The 23984-nt window shown below is 47.3% G+C and overlaps 1 protein-coding gene across 1 annotated transcript in view; it reads right to left on the reverse strand.

Moving 5' to 3' along the window:
* SCAF4 (SR-related CTD associated factor 4) overlaps positions 1-23984 on the reverse strand; it is a 211875-nt gene that overhangs the window by 100569 nt on the left and 87322 nt on the right. The window contains exons 6-14 of the mRNA XM_075335036.1: positions 23137-23282; positions 21037-21183; positions 19447-19544; positions 18664-18796; positions 14546-14704; positions 5851-5930; positions 885-1075; positions 619-719; positions 377-490 (exon numbers count right to left, since the gene is read on the reverse strand). Of these exons, the coding sequence (XP_075191151.1) occupies positions 377-490; positions 619-719; positions 885-1075; positions 5851-5930; positions 14546-14704; positions 18664-18796; positions 19447-19544; positions 21037-21183; positions 23137-23282 (1169 nt within the window). The remainder of the gene's footprint in view (positions 1-376; positions 491-618; positions 720-884; positions 1076-5850; positions 5931-14545; positions 14705-18663; positions 18797-19446; positions 19545-21036; positions 21184-23136; positions 23283-23984) is intronic.

The raw sequence follows: 23984 nt of genomic DNA on the forward strand, positions 1-23984 counted from the left end.
TGTAAAGACAGTGTCTATATAGAGTTACACCAGTTCATGGTCGGCACATATCATGCACTAGTTACTTGTGATGACTATACAGATGTCACAGCAGGGGCTGCTTTAAAATTTACTGAAATGGAACAATCCCTTTAATGGAAAAGCATGCATAGAAAAACAATGAAGGCTCTTACAATTATAGGGTTTTTTTTGCATGTTTTCAAAGGATTTCTATTTAAATACAGGACGGGATGATAATGTAAAAAGAGAACATGGTTAACCTTACCAAAGCTAACAAAGCTCAACTGAAAAGAACACCATTATTGTTAAAGTAAGTGCATAAACAAAAACCCAAACAAATAAAACTGTCTTCATTGTACAGGAAGGAGCTGCGTACCTTTATTGCTTTCTGATTAACTTTGTAGCTTCCTCTGCTCAGTTTTTGTAAAGCACGATATGCATCCAACCTTTGTACCATAACTATATAAGCACAACCTCTTGGGGGAATCATCTGCAAAGAAAAAAAAATCCTTTTTAATCATGGTAAATGGTTTATTTAAAAAAAAAATCCATCCCAAAACTGAAATATCACTTTTAGTGTTATCTTTTTGGAAAATTAACTAGAGCATACACACGTACATTAATTGAATCAATAGGGCCAAATTCTTCCAAGAGGCTGCCAACGTCTTGTTGTTGAGTCCTTTTGTCCAGTTGTCCAACCCATAGTGTAGTACTGCAAACTGAAGAGATCAGAAAATAAGACACTGAAAACAGAAACCTCACAAAATGATAAAAACAACAAGGTGTAAACAATTTGCAATCATCAGTACTGCGACTATCGAAATACTAGAGGACATACAATTCCCTTCCAGAGCCATTACTAGTTCACAGCATGGGCCACTCACCACTGACAGCCTGAGATTTAATAGGGGGAAGACCTTTAACTCTACGCTCTCGTTCCTTTTCACGGTCACGCTTCTCTTGGGAACGAGATTTTGGGGAGTGACGCCGTCTGTCACGAGACCGAGAACGCGATCGCCTGTGTCTAGAACGACGAGAGCGGGAACCAGACCGGGATCGTCGCCTCTTGGGTGATCTGGAGGCGAAAAAATATATATCATTTTTCCCTTCCGATATGGTTTCACATCGTCCCATTAAATAATTCCTTCAAACATTAATGCTGTGGTTTTATATGCAGTATTGTATACATACACGAATAATGACGATAATAATGCGAATATATTCTAGACATACATACTCTGAAAGGGTTTTATTTCTTCATTCATTTAACATTACTACCATTGGAACCCTACGGAGCTCGAAATTTCTGTGACTTCAGTGTTAAATCAATATTCAATGTTTCCTTTGCTGTAATGCTCGTGCCATTTTTGTTCTTCCATAGACAATATCAGTTTAGGACTTCTTTACACAACACAAACATTGTATTGTATTCCGGTCTGAGCTAACCCCCCTCATGAACGCGTGATGCTGCTAATACGGGTCATAAGATCTGGGATATGCCGTGATATGAACTTTGGAATAAGGCCGCATGCATAGGCCTTTATGCTACATTCCCACCAAGTGAAAATTCAGAGGACTACCTGGTAAAAGAGAATTTTGGGGACTCACCGTAAGATCACTTTCTCGGAGCCTTCATTGGCGGACACTGGAAACCAGGAGAGCCAGTTGAAGCTGAAGAGTGTGACTGTGCGAAGGGGACTGCTTCCATTGCAGCAACCATCTTGACTAGCATGCTCGTGCAGCGCCGGAGAGGACCGGACGAGTGTAGTCTGAGGAAGCGAATCCTGATCAACAGGGCAAAAACCTTTTTTTCCAGGAAGGAAAACTCTGGCGCGAGCGGTATCGAGCAGAACGCCCAGAAAAACTAGACGTTGTGCAGGGATCAGAGACAACTTTGCCCTGATGACTATAAAGCTCAGACGGGACAGCGTGTTGAGCGTAATTTGAAGACTTGCACAGCAGTCTCAACGGGAAGAGGCCTTGATCAAAAAAGTCTAGGTAAGGGACGACCATGATCTCTCTGGGATGCAGAATGGCCTTGACGGCTGCCATGACTTTCGTGAAGACTGGGTGCAGAAAGCTAGGCCTCAGAGGAGAGCTGTGAACTGAAAGACGGTCCTGAAGGTGAATCGGAGAGATCTTTGATGAGACATACAAATTGGTATGTGGAGATACGTGTTCACAAAGCAGCGTAATTCCTGAGGTTCCATGGAGGCCATCACTGATCACAGTAATTACGTTCTTAAGTCTGCATTTGAATAAGGAGGATGAGAATGGGCCAAACTGAGCCATCCTTCTTTGTAACACCAAAAGAGTTTAAACAGAAACCCCAAAAACTGCTCTTTAGGGGGAACTGCAGTGATGACTATTGACTGGAAAAGGGAATCTATGGCTTTGAAAACCTGTGAACCATGGTGGGATCCTTGGGACTCCTAACCACCTTGAGAGGACTCCCAGGTGAGGGCAGTCACGCGGATGACAACCAGTTGGAGCTGGAATGCAAAGTCTTGGTTCGGTGCCTACGCGGCCTCCAGGCTTCTCCTGTTGGAAAAGAAACCGGTTGCGACAGTTTGAGGACCCGGTAGGTGAGAATTGCTGAAAGGGATGAAAACCCATGCTGCGTCTTTTGGCTGAAGGATGCTTGTGTTTCAGCTGGGGAAGAAAGGTACTCTTTGCGCTGGTATCGGAGATAATCTGATCCAACTTTCTTCCAATCAGACGTGAACCTTGAAATGAAGGAGTGGAGAGAGACGACTTCATCCATGCTTAGAGGCCTTGAACCATAGGACCCTGCGAATGGCCACGATGTTACTGGCTGCTACTGCACAGCAGACTGCTGTGTCGAGTGATACAGAAAGATGATACTTCCCAGCGTGTGAGATCTGGTCTGCCAGTTCATTGAGAGGATCCCATGCTGAAGCAGCTTTCCCCATACAGAGACTGATATCGAGACCCAGGTGGAGGCAAAAATCGGGTAGAGATGTGCCAGTGGCTTCATTGGCATATTTTGTTAGGGATTCAATGTGCCCGTCACTTTGGTCCTTGAGAGAGGCATCATCTGGAAGCGGATTGTATTGGTGGCTAACCAAGATACTGAAGGATCTGCCCAGGACTTGAGGAGATTGGGAGTAAAAAGATATAGGCTAGCCATTCGCCTTCTCTGGAAACTCCTTTCCGGATGCCCCCATTCTTTAGGTAAAAGGCCCTTGAACTCTGTGATTGTAAAACACCGAGGGGAGCTTTGCCTTCTTTATGAAAATACAAACCTCTCTGCTGTCGGCAAGCCTTACGCGATATGGAGAGTCTGGTTGACTGCCAGTTTCAAGCTGTCCACCATATCTTGAATTTTGCTGGCTAGGTCGGTCTCAGACTCAGTCTGGATCACAACCCTGCACAGCCTGGGGATCTGGCGATCAAGACAGATGCCAATTTTTAGTATGTGGAAGGAGGTGACCCAAAAGAGGAATTGGAGTGTGTGTGCTTCTTCGATCTTTTATACCATCTACCTTGATGGAAAGCATTAACAGGTGAAACAGACCCACCGCGGGGAGCTGTCTGAACACTGGAGATGCTTCCCGGGGAGAGAAGAATGCGTCAGTGATGAGAAAAGGGGGCTAGACCGAGAACCCCATCAGATGTAATTGGCGATCTGAAAGAAGCGCTGTGAATGCCTAAAGAAAGGAGAACAGCGATTGGCCTGCGTGTGGATGCGCGAGTGCAGCGTGCACAGGAAGACAGCAGGAGGCATGGGCAGGAAGCAGGTCCCGGAGAAGGCGGGGACTAAATTTTGCAGGGATAGACCAGTGAGGCCGACAGGACACAACCTAACTAACGATTGCTTGGAAGGAGCTGCAAAGGTAGGGAAAAATCACTGCACTGGGCTGATGCTAGATGGAAAGGAACTCTGGCCCAAGACAAATGGGAACCCCTGTGGCCCGTGTGGATAGGAAAGGTGAGGGGTACCTGTTCAGATGCAGTCCCGATTCCTTCTTCCTTCGCAGAATGGGAGACAGTGCCAAAATGTCCTGGGAGGTAGTCTCTAGGGATGGATCTGTGCTGTAAGGATTCTTCAGTGCAAGAAGTGGGCAACATGCATATTTCTGGTCGTATTATGACTAGATGTGCACGGCCTAGCTCAATTCACTTGTATTCAGCGAGGCTGCACAAGTCTACTGGGAATCTGGCGAGGAGAATGCATGCTTACTTGCGGTCACGTGACCGTCTGCTCCCAGTACAAAGTATCCTGACAGTGTGCTATGCACGATGTAAGGATTACATGTGACTGCAGACTTTCGTGCCAAAACTGGATAAGCTCTTTAAATGACATCTGGCAGCTCGGTGGCTCAGTGGTTAGCACTGCAGCCTTGCAACACTGGGTTCTAGTCCCACCAAGGACAAGTTTGTATGTTCTCCCCGTGTTTGCGTGGGTTTCCTCCGGGTACTCCGGTTTCCTCCCACACTCCAAAAACATACTGATAGGGAATTTAGATTGTGAGCCCCAATGGGGACAGTGTTGCCAATGTATGTAAAGCGCTGTGGAATTAATAGCATTATATAAGATAATAATAATATCTGCTTGTATTTTTCAGCATTGACGATACCAAAGAATAGACAATGTCGAAGATCGCAGACTCAATGGTCGGCCAAGAAAGCTTCATGCAGCAGATGAAAGGCACATTGTGCTTACTTCCCTTTGAAATTGAAAGATGTCCAGCACTGCCATCAGCTTAGAACTTGCAGCACCAATGGGGCCCAGCTACACCCATCTACTGCTCAAAAGTGGTGCTCATAGAAGCATTGTGGCTATATTTTTTTTACCTTCCAAATGTAAAAGACTAAATGAGTCAACTATACAAGAAAGAATAGGACCGGAATGCAAATAATATGGCAGCAGGATTTCTGGACAGGAGTCAATGCATGCTATTTGACATTTTGACTCCAAAGGGATGGCGAGCAGCACAACAGTGAATTTCTGCAGGCAACACTGACGTCTGACCAAGGGTTCTGCAAGTTTGGGGGTGCATTTTAGAAAAATAGACTGTCAGGATTAATCATGTCCTCAAAACGTAGGCATACAGGCAGATACTCATCATACAATACCATCAGGGAGATGCCAGATTGGCTCCAAATGTATTATGCAGCAGGACAACCACCCCAAACATACCGCCAATGTCTATAAGAACTATTAACTTTTATGTATTGTTACTTAGCTGCAGTTTTTCCTAGTACTGCATGTAAGCGGGAGATAGCGTCCCCCTCATGATTGTAACTGAAATACAAGGCTAAACGGCATCAAAAGAAAAAAATACTAAAAAGGGTATTCCCATCTCACACATTTATGGCTGGATATCCAGTGGACATGCCATAATTGTACAAAATGGGAACACATTTTAGCCTTTTCACCACCTGGTGATTTTCAGTTTTTCCCTTTAAGAGCCATAACTTTTTATCTTTCCATCCAATATACCCATATGAGGGCTTGCACTTTTGAATGACCCCATTCATTCTGTCCCATATTGTACTGGAAAACAGGAAAAATCATTTTAACTGCGGTGAAATTGGAAACACAGTGCAATTCCACCATTGTTATTTACCATGTTCACTATATGGTAAAACTTACTGGACAGTACGATTCCCCAGGTCAGTAGGAGTTTTCAGATACCAAACATGAATAGTTTTTATTTTAAGTGGTGAAAAAAAAAAAAAAAAAAAAACACATTGAAGAAATTTGTCAAAAAGAATTTTGGTTTTCATGCCATTTTCCAAGGCCCACAGAGTTCTCCTTTTTTCAAGATCTTGTGCTCAGTGACCTCTTACCTTGAGTGGACATATTTAATTAAAACATCTTACCTGGATGAAGACTTCTGACGATCCGTCATAGGACGTTTGGATTCTTGGACACTTTGCTCCTCTACTTCCATAGGAATGTTCTAAGAAGAAGCAAAAAAAAAAAAAAAAAATCTTAAGAATTGACATGACTTAATAAAAAAAATAAAACCAAAAGAAGGGAATTTTGTTTACTTACCGTAAATTCCTTTTCTTCTAGCTCCTATTGGGAGACCCAGACAACTGGGTGTATAGCTTCTGCCTCCGGAGGCCACACAAAGTATTACACTCAAAAGTGTAACCCCTCCCCTCTGCCTATACACCCTCCCGTGCCTCACGGGCTCCTCAGTTTTGGTGCAAAAGCAGGAAGGAGGAAACTTATAAATTGGTTTAAGGTAAATTCAATCCAAAGGATGTTCGGAGAACTGAAAACCATGAAACAATTGAACATGAACAACATGTGTACACAAAAGAACAACTAGCCCGAAGGGAACAGGGGCGGGTGCTGGGTCTCCCAATAGGAGCTAGAAGAAAAGGAATTTACGGTAAGTAAACAAAATTCCCTTCTTCTTTGTCGCTCCATTGGGAGACCCAGACAATTGGGACGTCCAAAAGCAGTCCCTGGGTGGGTAAAAGAATACCTCGATAACTAGAGCCGACACGACTCCCTCTTACAGGTGGGCCACCGCCGCCTGAAGGACTTGCCTACCTAGACTGGCATCTGCCGAAGCATAGGCATGCACTTGATAGTGCTTTGTGAAAGTGTGCATACTAGACCACGTAGCTGCCTGACACTTGTAGAGCCGTAGCCCGGTGCCGCAATGCCCAGGACGCCCCCACGGCTCTGGTAGAATGGGCTTTCAGCCCCGAAGGAATCGGAATCCCCGAAGAACGGTAAGCTTCAAGAATCGGTTCCTTGATCCACCGAGCCAAGGTTGACTTGGAAGCCTGCGAACCCTTACGCTGGCCAGCGACAAGGACAAAAAGCGCATCTGAACGGCGCATGGGCGCTGTGCGAGACACGTAGAAACGGAGTGCTCTCACTAGATCTAATGAGTGCAAATCCTTTTCAAAGCGGTGAATTGGATTAGGGCAAAATGAAGGTAAGGTGATATCCTGATTGAGATGAAAGGGCGATACCACCTTAGGGAGAAATTCCGGAACAGGACGGAGAACCACCTTATCCTGGTGAAAGACCAGGAAGGGGGCTTTGCATGACAGTGCTGCAAGCTCCGACACTCTACGGAGTGAAGTAACTGCTACTAGAAATGCCACTTTCTGCGAAAGACGTGATAAGGAGACATCCCGCAGCGGCTCAAAAGGCGGTTTCTGAAGAGCCGTTAGCACCCTGTTAAGGTCCCAGGGTTCAAGCGGACGCCTGTAAGGTGGGACTATGTGGCAAACTCCCTGCAGGAACGTGCGGACCTGCGGAAGCTTGGCCAGGCGCTTTTGAAAGAATATTGAGAGTGCCGAAACTTGCCCCTTGAGAGAACTAAGTGACAACCCCTTATCCATTCCTGATTGAAGGAAGGAAAGAAAAGTGGGTAAGGCAAAAGGCCAGGGAGTAAAACCCTTATCAGAACACTAGGACAAGAAAATCCGCCAAGTCCTGTGATAGATCTTGGCGGACGTCGGTTTCCTGGCCTGTCTCATAGTGGCAATGACATCCTGAGACAACCCTGAAGACGCTAGGAGCCAGGACTCAATGGCCACACAGTCAGGTTGAGGGCCGCAGAATTCAGATGGAAAAACGGCCCTTGCGACAGCAAGTCTGGTCGGTCTGGCAGCGCCCACGGCTGACCCACCGTGAGATGCCACAGATCCGGGTACCATGACCGCCTCGGCTAGTCTGGGGCGACGAGAATGGCGCGACGGCAGTCGGACCTGATCTTGCGTAGTACTCTGGGCAGCATTGCCAGAGGAGGAAATACATAAGGCAGTCGAAACTGCGACCAATCCTGGACTAATGCGTCCGCCGCCAGAGCTCTGTGATCTTGAGATCGTGCTATGAAGGCCGGGACCTTGTTGTTGTGCCGTGACGCCATGAGATCGACGTCCGGCGTTCCCCAGCGGCGACAGATCTCTCGAAACACTTCTGGGTGCAGGGACCATTCCCCCGCATCCATGCCCTGACGACTGAGAAAATCTGCTTCCCAGTTTTCTACGCCCGGTATGTGAACTGCGGAGATGGTGGATGCTGTGGCTTCCACCCACTGCAGAATTCGCTGGACTTCTTGGAAGGCTTGGCGACTCAGCGTGCCGCCTTGGTGGTTGATGTATGCGACGGCAGTGGCGTTGTCCGACTGGATACGGATCTGCCTGCCCTCCAGCAACTGCTGGAAAGCCAATAGGGCCAGATACACTGCCCTTATCTCCAGGACATTGATCTGAAGGGAAGACTATCGGAGTCCAGGTTCCCTGAGCCCTGTGATGGAGGAATACCGCTCCCCACCCTGACAGGCTCGCGTCCGTGGTGACCACAGCCCAGGTTGGGGGCAGGAAGGATTTTCCCTGTGATAGAGAAGAGGGAAGAAGCCACCACTGAAGAGACGTCTTCGTTGCAGGGGAAAGAGACGTTCCTGTCGAGAGAGTTCGACCTCCTGTCCCATTTGTGGAGAATGTCCCACTGGAGCGGACGCAGATGGAATTGCGCGAAGGGCACTGCTTCCATCGCTGCCACCATCTTCCCCAGGAACTGCATGAGGCGTCTCAAGGGGTGTGACTGAGTCTGAATCAGAGATTGCACCCCTGCCTGCAGTGACAGCTGTTTGTCTAGTGGTAGCTTGACTACCGCTGACTGTGTATGAAACTCCATCCTTAGATAGGTCAGAGATTGGGTCGGTGTCAACTTGGATTTTGGGAAGTTGATGAGCCACCCGAACTGCTGGAGGGTCTCCAGAGCGACGGTGAGGCTGTGTTGACACGCCACCCGAGACGGGGCCCTGACTAGGAGATCGTCCAAGTAGGGAATCACCGAGTGGCCCTGAGAATGCAGGACCGCCACAACGGATGCCATGACTTTGGTGAAAACCCGTGGGGCTGTCGCCAGGCCGAAGGGCAATGCCACGAACTGAAGGTGTTCGTCCCCGATGGCGAAACGCAAAAAGCGTTGATGTTCTGGTGCGATCGGCACATGGAGATAGGCATCCTTGATGTCGATCGATGCAAGGAAGTCTCCTTGTGACATCGAGGCGATGACCGAGCGGAGAGATTCCATCCGGAATCGTCTGGTGCTCACGTGTTTGTTGAGCAATTTGAGGTCCAGAACGGGACGGAATGATCCGTCTTTCTTTGGCACCACGAATAAGTTGGAGTAAAAACCGCGACCCTGTTCCTGAGTGGGAACGGGGGTCACGACTCCTTTTTTCAGAGCGTCCACTGCTTGAAAAAGTGCGTCTGCTCGCGCGGGGGGCGGGGATGTTCTGAAAAAACGAGTCGGAGGACGAGAGCTGAACTCTATCCTGTAACCGTGAGACAGGATGTCTCTCACCCATCGGTCTTGAACATGTGGCCACCAGGCGTCGCGAAAGCGGGAGAGCCTGCCACCGACCGAGGATGCGGTTCGGGGATGCCGTGAGTCATGAGGAGGCCGCCTTGGAGGCGGTGCCTCCGGCTGCCTTTTGGGGGCGTGACTTAGACCGCCACGCATAGGAGTTCCTCTGGCCCTTGTCCTGTCTATTGGACGAAGAGGACTGTGGCTTGGCGGAGGGACGAAAGGACCGAAACCTCGATTGTATTTTTCGTTGCTGAGGTCTCTTAGGTTTGGACTGGGGTAAGGAGGAGTCCTTTCCCTTGGATTCCTTAATAATCTCATCCAATCGTTCGCCAAACAATCTCTCGCCAGAAAACGGCAAACCGGTTAAGAACCTCTTGGAAGCAGAGTCTGCCTTCCATTCGCGCAGCCACATGGCCCTGCGGACTGCAACAGAATTAGCGGATGCCACCACTGTACGGCTAGCAGAGTCTAGGACTGCGTTCATGGCGTAGGAAGAAAACGCCGACGCCTGAGAGGTTAAAGATGAAACCTGCGGGACAGACATACGTGTGACCGCATTAATCTCAGCCAGACAAGCTGAGATCGCTTGGAGTGCCCACACGGCTGCCAAAGCCGGGGCAAAAGACGCCCCCGTGGCCTCATAGATGGATTTCACCAGGAGTTCTATCTGCCTGTCAGTGGCATCTTTAAGTGATGAGCCATCTGCAACCGAAACCACAGATCTAGCCGCCAATCTGGAGACTGGGGGATCCACCTTAGGACATTGAGCCCAACCCTTAACTACGTCAGCGGGGAAGGGGTAACGTGTGTCAGTAAGGCGCTTAGTAAAGCGCTTGCCCGGAACCGCTCTGGGCTTCTGGACGGCATCCCTGAAGTTACAGTGATCAAAAAATGCACTCCGTGTACGTTTGGGAAACCGAAACTGGTGTTTCTCCTGCTGAGAGGCCGACTCCTCTATAGGTGGAGGCGGGGGAGATAGATCCAACACCTGATTGATGGACGAGATAAGATCATTTACTAAGGCGTCCCCTTCAGGTGTATCAAGATTGAGAGCAACATCAGGGTCCGAGCCCTGAGCTGCAACCTCCGCCTCGTCCTCCAGAGAGTCCTCAAGCTGGGAACCCGAGCAGCGTGAAGAAGTCGGGGAAGATTCCAAGCGAGCCCGCTTAGCTGGTCTGGGACTGTGGTCCGTGGAGGAGTCCTCCACGTGAGACCTAGGGCCCACCCCGGCCGGGGTGGACCGAGAGGGACCTGGAGGCGCCGATCTAACAGGGTCCGGGGCCTGTGTAAGGACCGGTCTGGACTGCAGGGCTTCCAGCAACTTGGCAGACCATTTGTCCATAGACTGAGCCATGGATTGTGAGAGTGACTCAGAGCTTTTCAGCAAAAACTGCAAACTCTGTCGCTGCCACCTGGACAGTGGAAGCAGGGGGGTCTGCCTGAGCCGAGGGGCCCACTAGTGACCGAGGCTCCGGCTGAGCAAGCGTAACAGGGGTCGAGCATTGCTCACAGTGAGGGTAGGTGGAACCCGCAGGTAACATGGCCCTACAAGAGGTACATGTGGCAAAAAAACCCTGTGCTTTAGTGCCCTTGCTCCTTGTGGTCGACATGCTGTTGTGTCCCAGGAGCGTGATCACTGAGGGTATATAGAAAAAAGGGTATACCCCGGCCGAACAGAAATAAGTACCGTATTTTTCGGACTGTAAGACGCACCGGACTATAAGACGCACCCTGGTTTTAGAGGAGGAAAATAGGAAAATAAAATTTTAAGCAAAAAATGTGGTCATGACACACTGTTATGGGGCGAGGATCTGCTGCTGACACTTTTATGGGGGTAATGTCCCCAAATTCTCTACTAAGGTGCCGCATCCTGGTAATGATCCTCCCTGCCTGGTATAAACAGTATATGTCCCTCATCCTGCTATATACCGTAATCCTGCCATATGGCCGCATCCTGCTATATACTGGCATGTGGCCGCATCCTGCTATATAACCCATCATGGCATATGCCCCCATCTGGCTCATAATATGCCCCCATCCGGCTCATAATATGCCCCCATCCGGCTCATAATATGCCCCCATCCGGCTCATAATATGCCCCCATCCGGCTCATAATATGCCCCCATCCGGCTCATAATATGCCCCCATCCGGCTCATAATATGCCCCCATCCGGCTCATAATATGCCCCCATCCGGCTCATAATATGCCCCCATCCGGCTCATAATATGCCCCCATCCTGGTGTATGGCCGCATCCTGTGGCACATAAAAAAAAATAAACGTTCATACTCACCTCACTTTACCTCGCTCCCTGCACCATCGCTCGTCCTCCAGTCTGTGTCAGCGGCAGCGCTGATTGGAGCCGTCCCCATTACCCTGCTGCATCGCGATCATCTCCTGTGTCTGTGCCAGTGTCCCGGAGGCTGCGTGTGGACACGTGCGCACAGCGTTGACGTCATCGCTGTGCGCGCCGCTAGCGCCACTCAGCCGCCGGCACAAACACAGGAGATGATCGCCATCCAGCAGGGCAATGGGGACGGCTCCAATCAGCGGCGCTGCCGCTGACACAGACGGGAGGACGAGCGATGCTGCAGGGGAACGGTGAGTACTGTACACTGATTCACTGCTCCCCGCGCTGATGATGATGCACGGGGTGCAGTGAATACAGCCGCACATGATCACTCCAGGCCGTAGTTGCCAGGGGTGATCATGCGAGCCGGCTGTTTATCCCCCGCCCATCATCCCGCCCACCTGTCAGCGCCGGCTTCAGCGCTGAGGGATGATGGGCGGGGGATGGGCGTGCATATTAAATGAGCGGGTCCACGTGGTCACGGCAGGCTGCTACAGCCTGCTCGTGCCCCCGATGACCCGCTCCACTGCAGCACCCACATTCCCCGCAGCCACATTCAGACCATAAGACGCACCCCCCACTTTCCCCCAACATTTGGGGGAAAAAAAAGTGCGTCTTATGGTCCGAAAAATACGGTATATATATACGTATCTATACCGGCACCCAAGGGGACCAACACCGAGTGACCGGTGCGGCTTACCGACCGCTAAAAAGCGGGGTGTGTGTGCTCCAGATTCCCTGCCTTGGTCTCCCAGAGCTGCAGAGCTGTTCTCTGTGATTCTCCACCGGCAGAATGTCCTAAAGATGGCTGCCGGAGCTCTCAGGGGAGGAGTGAAGCCATGGGCGGCGTTATGAAAAGTGCGGGAATCTGGGGTCCCCACAGTGATCAGTGAGGGGGGAGGGAGCATACAGGATGCCCCGGCCCTCACATCCGACGTCAGGTCGGCTATCCCGCCCCTATCTCTGATAGACAGGCCTGGGGGCGGGAGTTTTTCCACTAGGCCGCGATGAAGCCGGGGACTAAATTTAATACCGCGGCCGACAAGCAGGAGCGGTCGGCGCGGTAGTCCCCGGTCTTCACTATTCAGCAGTCAGATGCGGCGTCTGGAAACCAGGCGCTCCATACACCGTCCCCATAGGGACACAGAGTACCTCGTGGATGCAGGGCCCTGTCCCTGAGGATAGATAAGCTCCTGTCCAGCAGATTCCCTCAGGGGCTGCGGAGGGAGCACGGTCCCAGAACCTGGATGACCGCTTCGGATCCCACTTCTACCAGAGCCCTCAGGGATGGAGAAGGAAACACGGCATGAGGCTCCGGCCGTCGTACCCGCAATGGGTACCTCAACCTTAACAGCACCGCCGACTTAGTGGGGTGAGAAGGGAGCATGCCGGGGGCCCCGTGGGGGCCCTCTTTTCTTCCAACCGATACAATCAGCAGCTGCTGCTGACTAAAATGGAGATGTGTGAGTGGATGTGTGCCTCCTTCCACACAAAGCATAAAACTGAGGAGCCCGTGAGGCACGGGAGGGTGTATAGGCAGAGGGGAGGGGTTACACTTTTGAGTGTAATACTTTGTGTGGCCTCTGGAGGCAGAAGCTATACACCCAATTGTCTGGGTCTCCCAATGGAGCGACAAAGAAACATGCTGTGAATATGCACTTTTGATAAACGGAGCCGGTCACCAGTTTGAGTTATAAACTGAAACTATCATGTTAACTAGTGAATATGCTGCATTATAAACAAATGCATGCTACCCCCTGACTCGCCCTGTACACCCCACAATTACCTTTTATAAATCTCCCACGTATATTGTAATCCTTGGGTCCGGTCCAATGGGTGTCCTTGGTTGCGGCTCCTATCACTCCTCTCTAGCTGATCGCTGTCCTCTGCTGATTGATGTGGATGATGCTACCTGCACCATCCACAGCTCGCACAGACGCACTTCGCTCTGCCCTGCTGCAGGCAGTGCTGAATACATAGGTGTGCATGCTCGAAACGGCGAAGTGTCTGTGCAGATGTGAGATTTAACCTAGGTATGTGGATGATGCAGGAGAAGTCATCCACATCACCAGGCAAAATATTACGCCAGTGAAAAGACTTTGCTGGTTCACGCATGAGCATTTATGTATTCGGCATTTCCCGCAGTAGGGCAACGCGAAGTGAGTCGGCAAAGTCTCTATACAGGTGCAAGATTTAGCTCGGGTATGTGGATGACGCAGGAGTCATCAATGGAGGACGGCGACAGCTGATTTATGCTGCCAAAACTACAGACAACACAAATCAAACACTAGCCTTGTCATTTTAGGTAGGCAAGTTTTACTGAAATGCAGCAGCGTTTCAATGTTAGGCCGGATAGAACGTTTTTGATGCGTTTCTTGGTGCAGTTTGTGGCTCTAATCTGCAGGTCTCTCTTCATGCCACCAAAGTCAATGAGAATCCTGAAGGGCTGTACACACGTTGCTTATTTTTTACTTGTAGATTTAGTGCAGTAAAAACTGCAGCATGTCAATTGTTGGTGGATTTTTTTTTAGCCTTTCCACCCATTGACTTCATAAAACAAAAAATAAAAAAAAATAAAATAAATAAAACGTGTACCTCCTGGACCGACACTGCACCTCTATTGATGGATCATAGGACATGTCACCTAAGAGCTACAGCCAATCAGAGGTGCTGATTAGGTCATGTGACCACAGTAGCCAATGTGAAGTGAAACTCCGATGGAGAACATCAACATCGCATCGGGCAGGATGTTTTGTTTATTTTTGTTCTAGGCATTTTGGCATTAATGTAGTGAACAAACTTTATTAACTGCATTGAAATACCAGGGGGAAAAAGAAAAAAAAAAAAAAAAAAGAAAAAAGTGATCAGATTTACCGGCAGAGTATCTGTCATCATCTGTACATCATTCTGGGCTGGAAAAGCTGGTATAAATGATTGAGGAGACTGCTGAGAAACCGGAGGAACCATAGTAGGGTAAGCCTGAGCTGGCATCATTCCAAAACCAAGCATTTGCCCAGTTGGTGGACCTGGAGCCTGAATAAAGGGGGGGGGGAAAACATGATCAAAAATAAAATTTGCACTTAGGACAGTAAAATAAAAAGGACATTTTCCACTGGGAGATATTTACGCAGATTCACACAAAAATCATCCTGTTATGAGAGGATTTGCTGCAGTTTTACCCCACACATTAAAGGGAACCGGTCACCAGATTTTTCCCTATTAAACTAAAAGTCTCCCCTTCTGCAGCTCCTGGGCTGCATTCTTCGTAGGTGCACTTTGGCCCTGACTCCCCTTCCAGACCCCAAAAAATAACTTTATAAAACTTGGCAGTTAAGTATACTAATTACCTGTCTTGGCCAGATGGGCGGGCTCATTTTCTGCTCCTTTCTCCCCCTCCTGCCGCTGATCGCCGTCCTCCTTCCTTGATTGACAGGATGACGCCCTCAGTCATCCTCCTCATCGCATTTTCAAATCTCGCGCCTGTGCAGTTAGGTCTGCTTGTGCAGGCGCAGTTTGCTCTGCCATATCGCGGGCAGAGCAGAAAAACAGCTGGGCGGGTAAGAGCATGGCACTGGTAAGGTCGGCTCTGTGCATGACCTCACCAGCACCTGCTCGTACCCGCCCATAATCTTGCGCCTGCGCCTTCAGCTCACCGGCGCGAGCGAGGGCAGCTCTTTTCTGCTCTGCCCGCAATATGGCAGAGCGAACTGCGCCTGTGCGAGCAGACAGGAGGACGATGATCATCGACAGGAAAAGGGAAAGGATCAGAAAGTGAGCCCGCCCAACTGGCCAACACAGGGGATTAGTATACCTAGGGGCCAAGTTTTATAAAGTAATTTTTCGGGTCTGGAAGGGGAGTCAGGGCCAAGGTGCACCTTCATAGAACGCAGCACAGGAGCAGCAGAAGGGGATTCTTTTAGTTTAATAGGGAAAAAAAAAAATCTGATGACAGGTTCCCTTTAAAGGGTGAAATATCTAGCATATCTGCATCTTAAAAGGGTGTCCTCAATTTGTTAAAATTGCTTTAGTCAGACAACATGAAAATAAGCAAGTTTGCAATTGACTTTTTATTTTTTCTATCTGCTGTCATTCTTCTCTTCCAATGAGACATTGCATGTGTTATACTGCACAGCTGGTTTCCATGGCGCTCGGCCAAGAGTGCACAGTAGTTACATTCCAGGAGATTGTTTAACTCTTAATATGCCAGTAAGCTCTACCTAGTTCACTGATTTCTATACAGTAGTTAGCTCCTCGCTCACCTCACTCCTGATCTCAAGAGATGCAGTTAAAAATCCCCAGCAGTTTTCCAAGGTCTCCCAATATCACCCCTCACTGTCATACCTGTGTGCTTATAAGGCTATGAGGCTAAAACTGATTATTTTTTCTGCCAGGATATGCAGAACAAACCACTGAAAGCTGAGTAATGTGTTATAACAGAACTCGTGTGGGAATATACAGTGGAACCTCGCTTAACGAGAATTTCGCTTAATAAGCAAAGCTTTCTGTAAATTTGTAACCCGGTTTACGAGAAAGCTTTGCTGTGCGAGCAAAATCCTCACCGCACACACTTCCGGTTCCGTCCATCCACCGCGCTCTGACCCGCACTTGCAGTCCACACACACACACACACACACACACACACACACACGCAAAACACACACACACACAAAACACACACACACACAAAACACACACACACACAAAACACACACACACACAAAACACACACACACACAAAACACACACACACAAAACACACACACACAAAACACACACAAAACACACACAAAACACACACACACAAAACATAAACACACACACAGTATTATGCTCACCTTACCTTCCGTTCCACCGCCGGTCTCATGGTTCTTGTAGTTCCCGAGTACATTGCGACGTCCTCGCGGCGAACTACAAACTACCATGAGGCCTGTGGTGTAACGGAAGGTAAGGTGAGCATATAATATGTGTACCTTCCGTTTCATTGCCGGCCTCCTGGGTCCTGTAGTTCGCCACTCCACTCCAGGTTGTGCATCGGCATCCATAGCAACGAAGCAGGAACTTCCTGTCATCGCTACTCAAAGGCAGCACGCTGGCCAATCAGAGGCAAGCGGCTTTGCCTTGGACGTCAGCGCTCTGGCAACCCGATACACGGCCCGCACCGGAGAACAGCAGGTCCCAGGAGACCGGCGATGGAATGGAAGATAAGGTAAGCATATAATGTGTGCATGCGTGTTTGTGCATAATGGCACAATAGGGGACAAGGATGGGACATTTAACTAGTTGTGGAAGGAATTGTCTGCATTGTAATGATTTCCTATGGGAAATCTTGCTTTGCTGAACGAGTAACTTGGTTAACAAGCACAGTCCCAGAACGGATTGTTCTCGTTAAGCAAGGTACCACTGTATACTGTAGCCCAATACTACAGCTCTGCTGATCACCAGAACTGTCACTCAAGGAGAGCCCCCCCCCCCCCACTAGAAATCCAGAAGTGAGGAAACTAAGGAGATTTGCATTTCTCTGAACTAAGCAAAAAACATCTTGGAATACCCCATTAAATTTCGACTACACAGTACTTTAAGGCTAGGTTCACACAGGGCGTTTTTGTTGATTTATTCCCTGGCCAAAACCTGATCTTATGGCAGAGGTCTCCTGAGGGTATTCTGCGTTTTTTTGGCTGGGCTTTTATTGCGATTTTTATGACTTTTTACAGCATTTTTTTTTTTTCTGTGGATTTTTGCACTTCCAGTCTGGCCGGACCAAGTACAGAACTACGGGGGTTCAAAAGTACCCGAGTGTCGGACCCGGGCTAGAATTGATCTGGATGCAGCACTCTGGTAATAATAAAAAATAAAAGTAAAAATAAAGCAAGTGCACTATACTTACCAGTCTCCGATGCGGCAGTACCTGCTCCTGCGGCACCTCCTACTTCCAGGGTCAGTCAGACACGCCCCCAATCTGTGTGACAGCGTCTGACCAAGTATCTTGGGCGGCTGCTATTTTTAGGCTGGGGGGGAGGGGGCACCCAACAAACATGGCTCTCCCCAGCCTGAAAATACCAGCCCCCAGCTGCTGGGCTTTAACTTGGCTGGGTATCAAAATTGAGGGGGACCGCACACTTTTTTAAAATTAATTAAAAAAAAAAAAAAAAAAAAAAAACACCGCATGGGGTCCCTCAGTTTGATACACAGACAAGATAAGTGCACAGCTGGCGGCTGCAGCCTGTAGCCGTATGCTTTAACTGTGCATCATAATATGGCAGGAACCTATGCCACTTTTTTTATTTTTACTGTATGATAGACCCATAGACCAGGTCTGTGATTGAAGGTAGTCAGACGCTGTCACAGAGGCTGGGGGGTGCGTTTGACTGCAACCAATCAGAGATGCTAGTGGGTGGGGAAATCAGTGAATATGCTATGAATGTATGAGTGGCCGCAAGAGCGTACAGCTGCATCGGTGATTCGGTAAGCATAGCGTGCATGCTTAAATCCCCCTATCCTATCCATCTACTGATTTTAAATGCCGGATTCTGGTCCCCATAGACTCATACGGAAACTGGCCAGATAGTTGATTAATTTTGGGCAGGAACCGGAATTTTTATTAACTCAGTTAGACCAGCCGATCCAAGGTATCTGCGAGTCCACCCATCACTAGGGTGAAAAACCGCTGAAAAGAATGGACAATGTTTCATTCTTTTCATAATGCAGCAAAAACCAGGGCAGCTCACAAAACCATCAGGAAAACACGGCAGGTGTTTTGTGTGTGCGCATGAGATTTCTGTAAGCTGATAAGCATTGCTGGGACTGTGAAGGCAGTGTTTTATTAGCATGGATTTGCACAAAACCAAGGCAAAAAAAACATGCTAAAAACTGTGCAAAAACGCCCTTTGTGAACTATGGTAATATGCCTATTCCTCAGCCAGAAAATGTAGATGGAAAAATCTGTAACGGAATAGTCCTGTGTGAACACAACCTTATAAGGTTATAAGACATACCTGACTATGTAGAGATTCCTGTGGCATTCCCATCATCCGAGATTGAACTGCCTGAAACTGATCCATGTTTGGCATTTGGCCCGGAATTGGTACAAATGATGGAGGCGGCTGCATGGCCTCTCCAGGGAATGGGCTGAAATGCAATGACAGAATAGAAAGTACATCAGCAAAACTAAAAAATATTAAAAAAGTTATACCTTTTGCATGTACAAAAGTTGTGTGTATTGGTGCTATCAGAGCACATGCATGAAGTACAAAGGCCCCTAAATGTAGTCATGTGACAACATTCAAGAGCTCATACCCTGGAGACACTGCAGCGCCATACCCAACCGATATAACACAGGGAACACATTTCATACAGTTTTAAAAGCCATTTCGGCTATGTGCCCACGTTGCGTTCTGTCCCTGCAGAAATTTCTGCAGTGATTTGAACAGCACACGTGCGCTTCAAATCGCTGCAGAAACACTGCGTACTGAAAAGCCGATTTCATGCGCTCTGGATGCAGCCTCTCCCATAGTCAGAGCGGGACCTGCATACAAAGCACACGGTATAAGTGACCTGTTGCTTTTTAGAACGCAGCGATTTGGCAGCATGCAAATCGCTGCGTTCTAAAACACAACGTGCACATGGATAATGCACAATCTTCAGATTGTGCTGGGGACGCAGAACGCATGCAGTTACGCTGGGTGCAATATGCACACGTGGGCACAGAGCCTAACACTCATTTCTCTTTTAAGGGGTCGTTTACACAATTTGGGTACGGTTAGTGCTTCTCTACTTACAAAGGTGGCTGAGGGGGTGACGCAGAGGGGCTGGTTGCCTCTTTCTTTGACTCATCGGCTGCTTCAGGCTCATCATCGTAATCAAACCTCTCAAGTAACTATAGAAGAAAAACTTTGTTTAAACACACCGATTATGGTTGGAGATATACGATACAAGACGGATTAAAGCACTGCTTGATTGGTAAATTTTGGAGGACCCCCTAACCTCGCCCTTCCCCTCCCATACGCCCCTTCCCATTTTCCCTCAAACGCTGTTTCTGGCACCTATCTTTTTTGATCTCCCCTCCCTCTTTTTTCTTGTTTTGTTCATCTTTCTCTTGGTTTCTTACATGTCTCTTCTCTACATACTCAATGCTAGTTTTCCTTCCATTTTTAGGTTCCCAAAGGAAAGAATAAATACATTATTAATCTATTAGACCGAACTTGGAACCTGGTTCTACAGGGCATTTCAAAGTCTTCGTTTATACTTCTATGTCACTAGCTATAGAGAACCCCTTTATTGGTATTGGCAACATGAGTGTTGACTAGTGTTGAGCGGACCCGGATCCGCTCGGTTTGAGCGCCCGATCCGAGTCCGACCAGTACCCGGGATTCGGGGTGCATGATATCTTTCTCTCTCTCTTTCTCCCCAAACCCCCCCCACCACCCCCGATCCAGATCCCCATTGATTTACATGGCCGCGGATTGCTGATCGGATCCGGACTTCGGCAGCAACCCGATCCGGATCAGACGGACCCGGATTATGACCGATCCGCTCAACTCTAGTGTTGACATAAATCTTTCAGTACGTGCCTCGAAGTAATTGAGGGGTCATTCAATAACATGTTCCAGTTGATAGGTTTATAAGATGTTCTGACCTTTGGTAATAATTGGATTCAATACTGTACAAATGACATTGCTTACATTTTATGTTAAAGGGAACCTGTCGCCACTTTTTTGGCATAAGCTGCGGCCACCACCACCGGTCTCTTATATACAGTATTCCAACATGCTGTACATAAGAGCCCATGCCGCTGTGACAACATAAAAAACACTTAATACTTTCCTAACGGTTGGCCACATGGGCGTCTCCGTTCTCCGGTGCCGGCGCCGCCTTGTTCGGCCATCTTCGTCCTCCTTCTCTAGCTGCGGTGGATGACGCGTCCGACGTCATCCACACTCGCCTGCATTCAGGTCCTGAGCAGGGCAGATCCAAGTATTGTAGTGCGCCTGCGCAGGACCGGCGAGTGTGTATGATGTAGCCGCATCATGCACCCAGGCTTTAGAAAGATGAAGATTGTCGAAAGAGGCGGCGCCGTCACCGGACAACGGAGACACCCATATGGCCAACAGCGCGACCGTTAGGCAAGTATTATAAAGTGATTTTTATGTTCTCACAGCGGCCTGGGCTCTTATATACAGCATGTTAGAATGCTGTATATAAAAGAGCCCGGTGGTGGTGGGCCGAAGCTTATACGCCAAAAAAGTGGTGACAGGTTCCCTTTAACGATTCTGTTTAATTCTCTTAATAAAAAATATATTGAGCATAAACACACTGATTACAAGTGCGGATGCCAGATCTGATGTACAGATAGTCCAAAGAAGCCTCACCTTTTCGAAAGCAGTTTTCCGATCACTCTGATGTGATGATGGATGCATCTGAGAAGCCATCGCGTGTACTTGAGCGTAAGCATTTTCGTCAAGAACTGGAGACTGAGGTTTCGGAGGTTGCTGAAACGTCTGTAGAATCTGCTGAAGCTTTAGGAATACATGCACATCAATATAAAAAAAATGAAAAAAAAAACGCAGACGATTCTAAAATAGCAAAACCAACAATCTGAAGAGATAAAAGGGGTTGTGTACATGTAATATTCACTTGAATAAAAACTGATCTGCAGAACCCGGGTGAGGCCACGGAACAGAATTCAACAGCCACGTTATAGTATACAGCTTTCAGTCGTCGGAAAGATAATAGCTGATCAGTGGGGTGTAAGGTGCCTGCCCCAACAATCTTATATGTAGGACCCATCCTTGGATGGATCATTAATACATTAGTCCTGCACTAGTAGGTCTTGGTTCATAGCAAAAAAGGTATCAATATTATAAGCTAGAATTTTGTCAATTCTTCACAGCTTTGCCATTAGACGTTTTTCAACAGCAGAAACTTTAGACTATGTATGAAAAAGGAACACAGATGAGGGTAAAATCTCAGAGAAGAGCACCATTAGGTAGTCACAAATACAAATTTATTGGGGGGGAAAAAACCCCAAAAACAATATAGTACAAATAAAATATAACAATAGGCGCCTCAATGTAAAGGACATAGTACAGAGACATGTAAATGTTTGTGCACCCCTGGTCAAAATTACTGTTATTGTGAACAGTTAAGCAAGTTCATAAATGAAATGATCTCTAAAAGGCATAGAGTTAAAGATGACACATTTCCTTTATATTTTAGGCAAAAAAAATATATAAATATATTTTTTATCTTTTACATTTTAAAAATTAAAAAAAGAAAAATCGGTTTATGCCAAAGTTTGGGCACCCCTGGAGATTTTTGTGCTCAGATAATGTCTGAAGTTAACTAGCCTGTTAGGGTTATGACTTGTTTACCATCATCATTAGGAAAGGCCAGATGAAGCAAATTTCACAGCTTTATAAATAAAAAAAAAAAAACAAAAAAACACCCCATCCTCGTACCAAAAAGCAGCAGCCATGTATTCTTCTAAGCAGCTGCCTAGCACTCTGAAAATGAACATGGTGGAGGACCACAAAGCAGGAGAAGGCTATAAGAAGATAGCAAAGCATTTTCAAGTTGCCCTTTCCTTAGTTCCAAATGTAATTAAGAAAAGGCAGTTACCAGGGACAGTGGATGTCAAGATAAGGTCTGGAAGACCAAGATTGCTAGAGAGGCAAATCAGAACCTCTGCGTGACTGCAAAAGACCTTCAGGAAGATTTAACAAACTCTGAAGTTGCGGTACATTTTTTTTACTGTTTAGAGACTCCTGCACAAATATGACCTTTATGGAAGAGTCATCAGAAGAAAACCTGTCCTGCATCTTCCCCATAAAATTCAGCGTCAAAAATATGCAAAAAGAACATCTAAAACAAGACTGATGCATTTTTTTTAAAAAAAAAAGTCCTGTGAACCAAAGAGGTTAAAATAGAACTCTGTGGCCACAATAGGGAAATGTATGTGTGGAGAAATTAAAGTACTCAGTGCAATGGACAGGAAAATGAACAGTGATAAATGTATCAAAGTGCCTCCAATAGTAAGGTCACCGCTACTGGGAATATGCATGTTTAGCTTTGCTTTTTCAGAGGGTGTCCTGGATTTCTGATTGTTTTACTAGCGTTACTTATGTTTACTGTTTAGTATCTGGTAAACAAGGGCTTCCTCATCATATAGAGAATGCCAACTGTATTTTTTAAGTTTTACCCCCACTTGTTTTGATAGTAAGTTTCTGTAATGCTGAGGTATGCATATAATCTATAATCTAGGTGCTAAGGAATAAATTTATACTGTAAATACATCTTCTGTTCCTGCATTATTGATCCTATGCAACCCTTTAGTGGTTTCCTTTATAATATAATAATTTTATTATTAATAAAAGATCAGATCAATTTGTATATATTTTTGTTAGCCTACTAAAACATTTCTAAGAAACCATGAAAAGTAACTTGCACGCTTAATGGATGGGTTGACATACCTGCTGCCCTTGGCTGCTTTGAAACAACTGAGCTACAGCAGCAAAAGCATCCGAGCTCGGTAACTGAGGTACAGATACATTGGGGCCAGCGCTTAGTTCCTCGTCATGATCATCTGATTGTAATGTTGGAGGAAGTGGTGAGCCTCCTACAGAAATAAAAAAAAAAAATATATATATATATATAACTATTGTTTAATTCATATCTCTTCAAAGTAAGCAGCCTGCAGATCACCAGAAAAGGCTCACTCATTGGATGAAATTATTTTTTGGTATGGCACAAATGTTTATTAGCGGCGGCATCGTCCTGTGTGAGCAGCAATTGAACGGCCAAGAACTATGGCAGCTTATGTGCACCAAGTGATTTACTACAGTGCCGCAAAGCATTCAACTGAAGTAAAGCGCTGAAGACAGCAGCGGCGGTCCCTGCACCAGCCATGATCACCGAGGGATCCATTGTGCCTGCAGTCCTCAAGAAGCAGGTAACAGGGCACTGCGAGAACGGAGGACAGGCGAGAATAAGGACATGTGAGAATAAGTTTTTGTGGGACCATTGACAAAGTCGAGGAGGGATTTGGGAAGGGGGGGGGGGGGGGAGGGGAGAGGGCTTTTTCAGCAAACTTAGAAAAAAAAAAGGCTGAAAATTCCGGCTTATACTCTAGTATATACGGTATTTAGTGCAGCCTGCCTGTGTGCACAGGCTACAACTAAACCTCCCATCAGTGGTTATTTAGTGCCACCAGTTAGGCCATGGGCCCACGCTGTGGAAAAGTCGCGGAGTTTGCAGCGATTTTTTTTGGCAGAAATTCCAAGAATTGTTCAAAAATCCACAGTACAGCGAGTACCCAGCC

The sequence above is a fragment of the Anomaloglossus baeobatrachus genome, chromosome 2 (assembly GCF_048569485.1).
Source record: "Anomaloglossus baeobatrachus isolate aAnoBae1 chromosome 2, aAnoBae1.hap1, whole genome shotgun sequence".
Classification (NCBI taxonomy): domain Eukaryota; kingdom Metazoa; phylum Chordata; class Amphibia; order Anura; family Aromobatidae; genus Anomaloglossus; species Anomaloglossus baeobatrachus.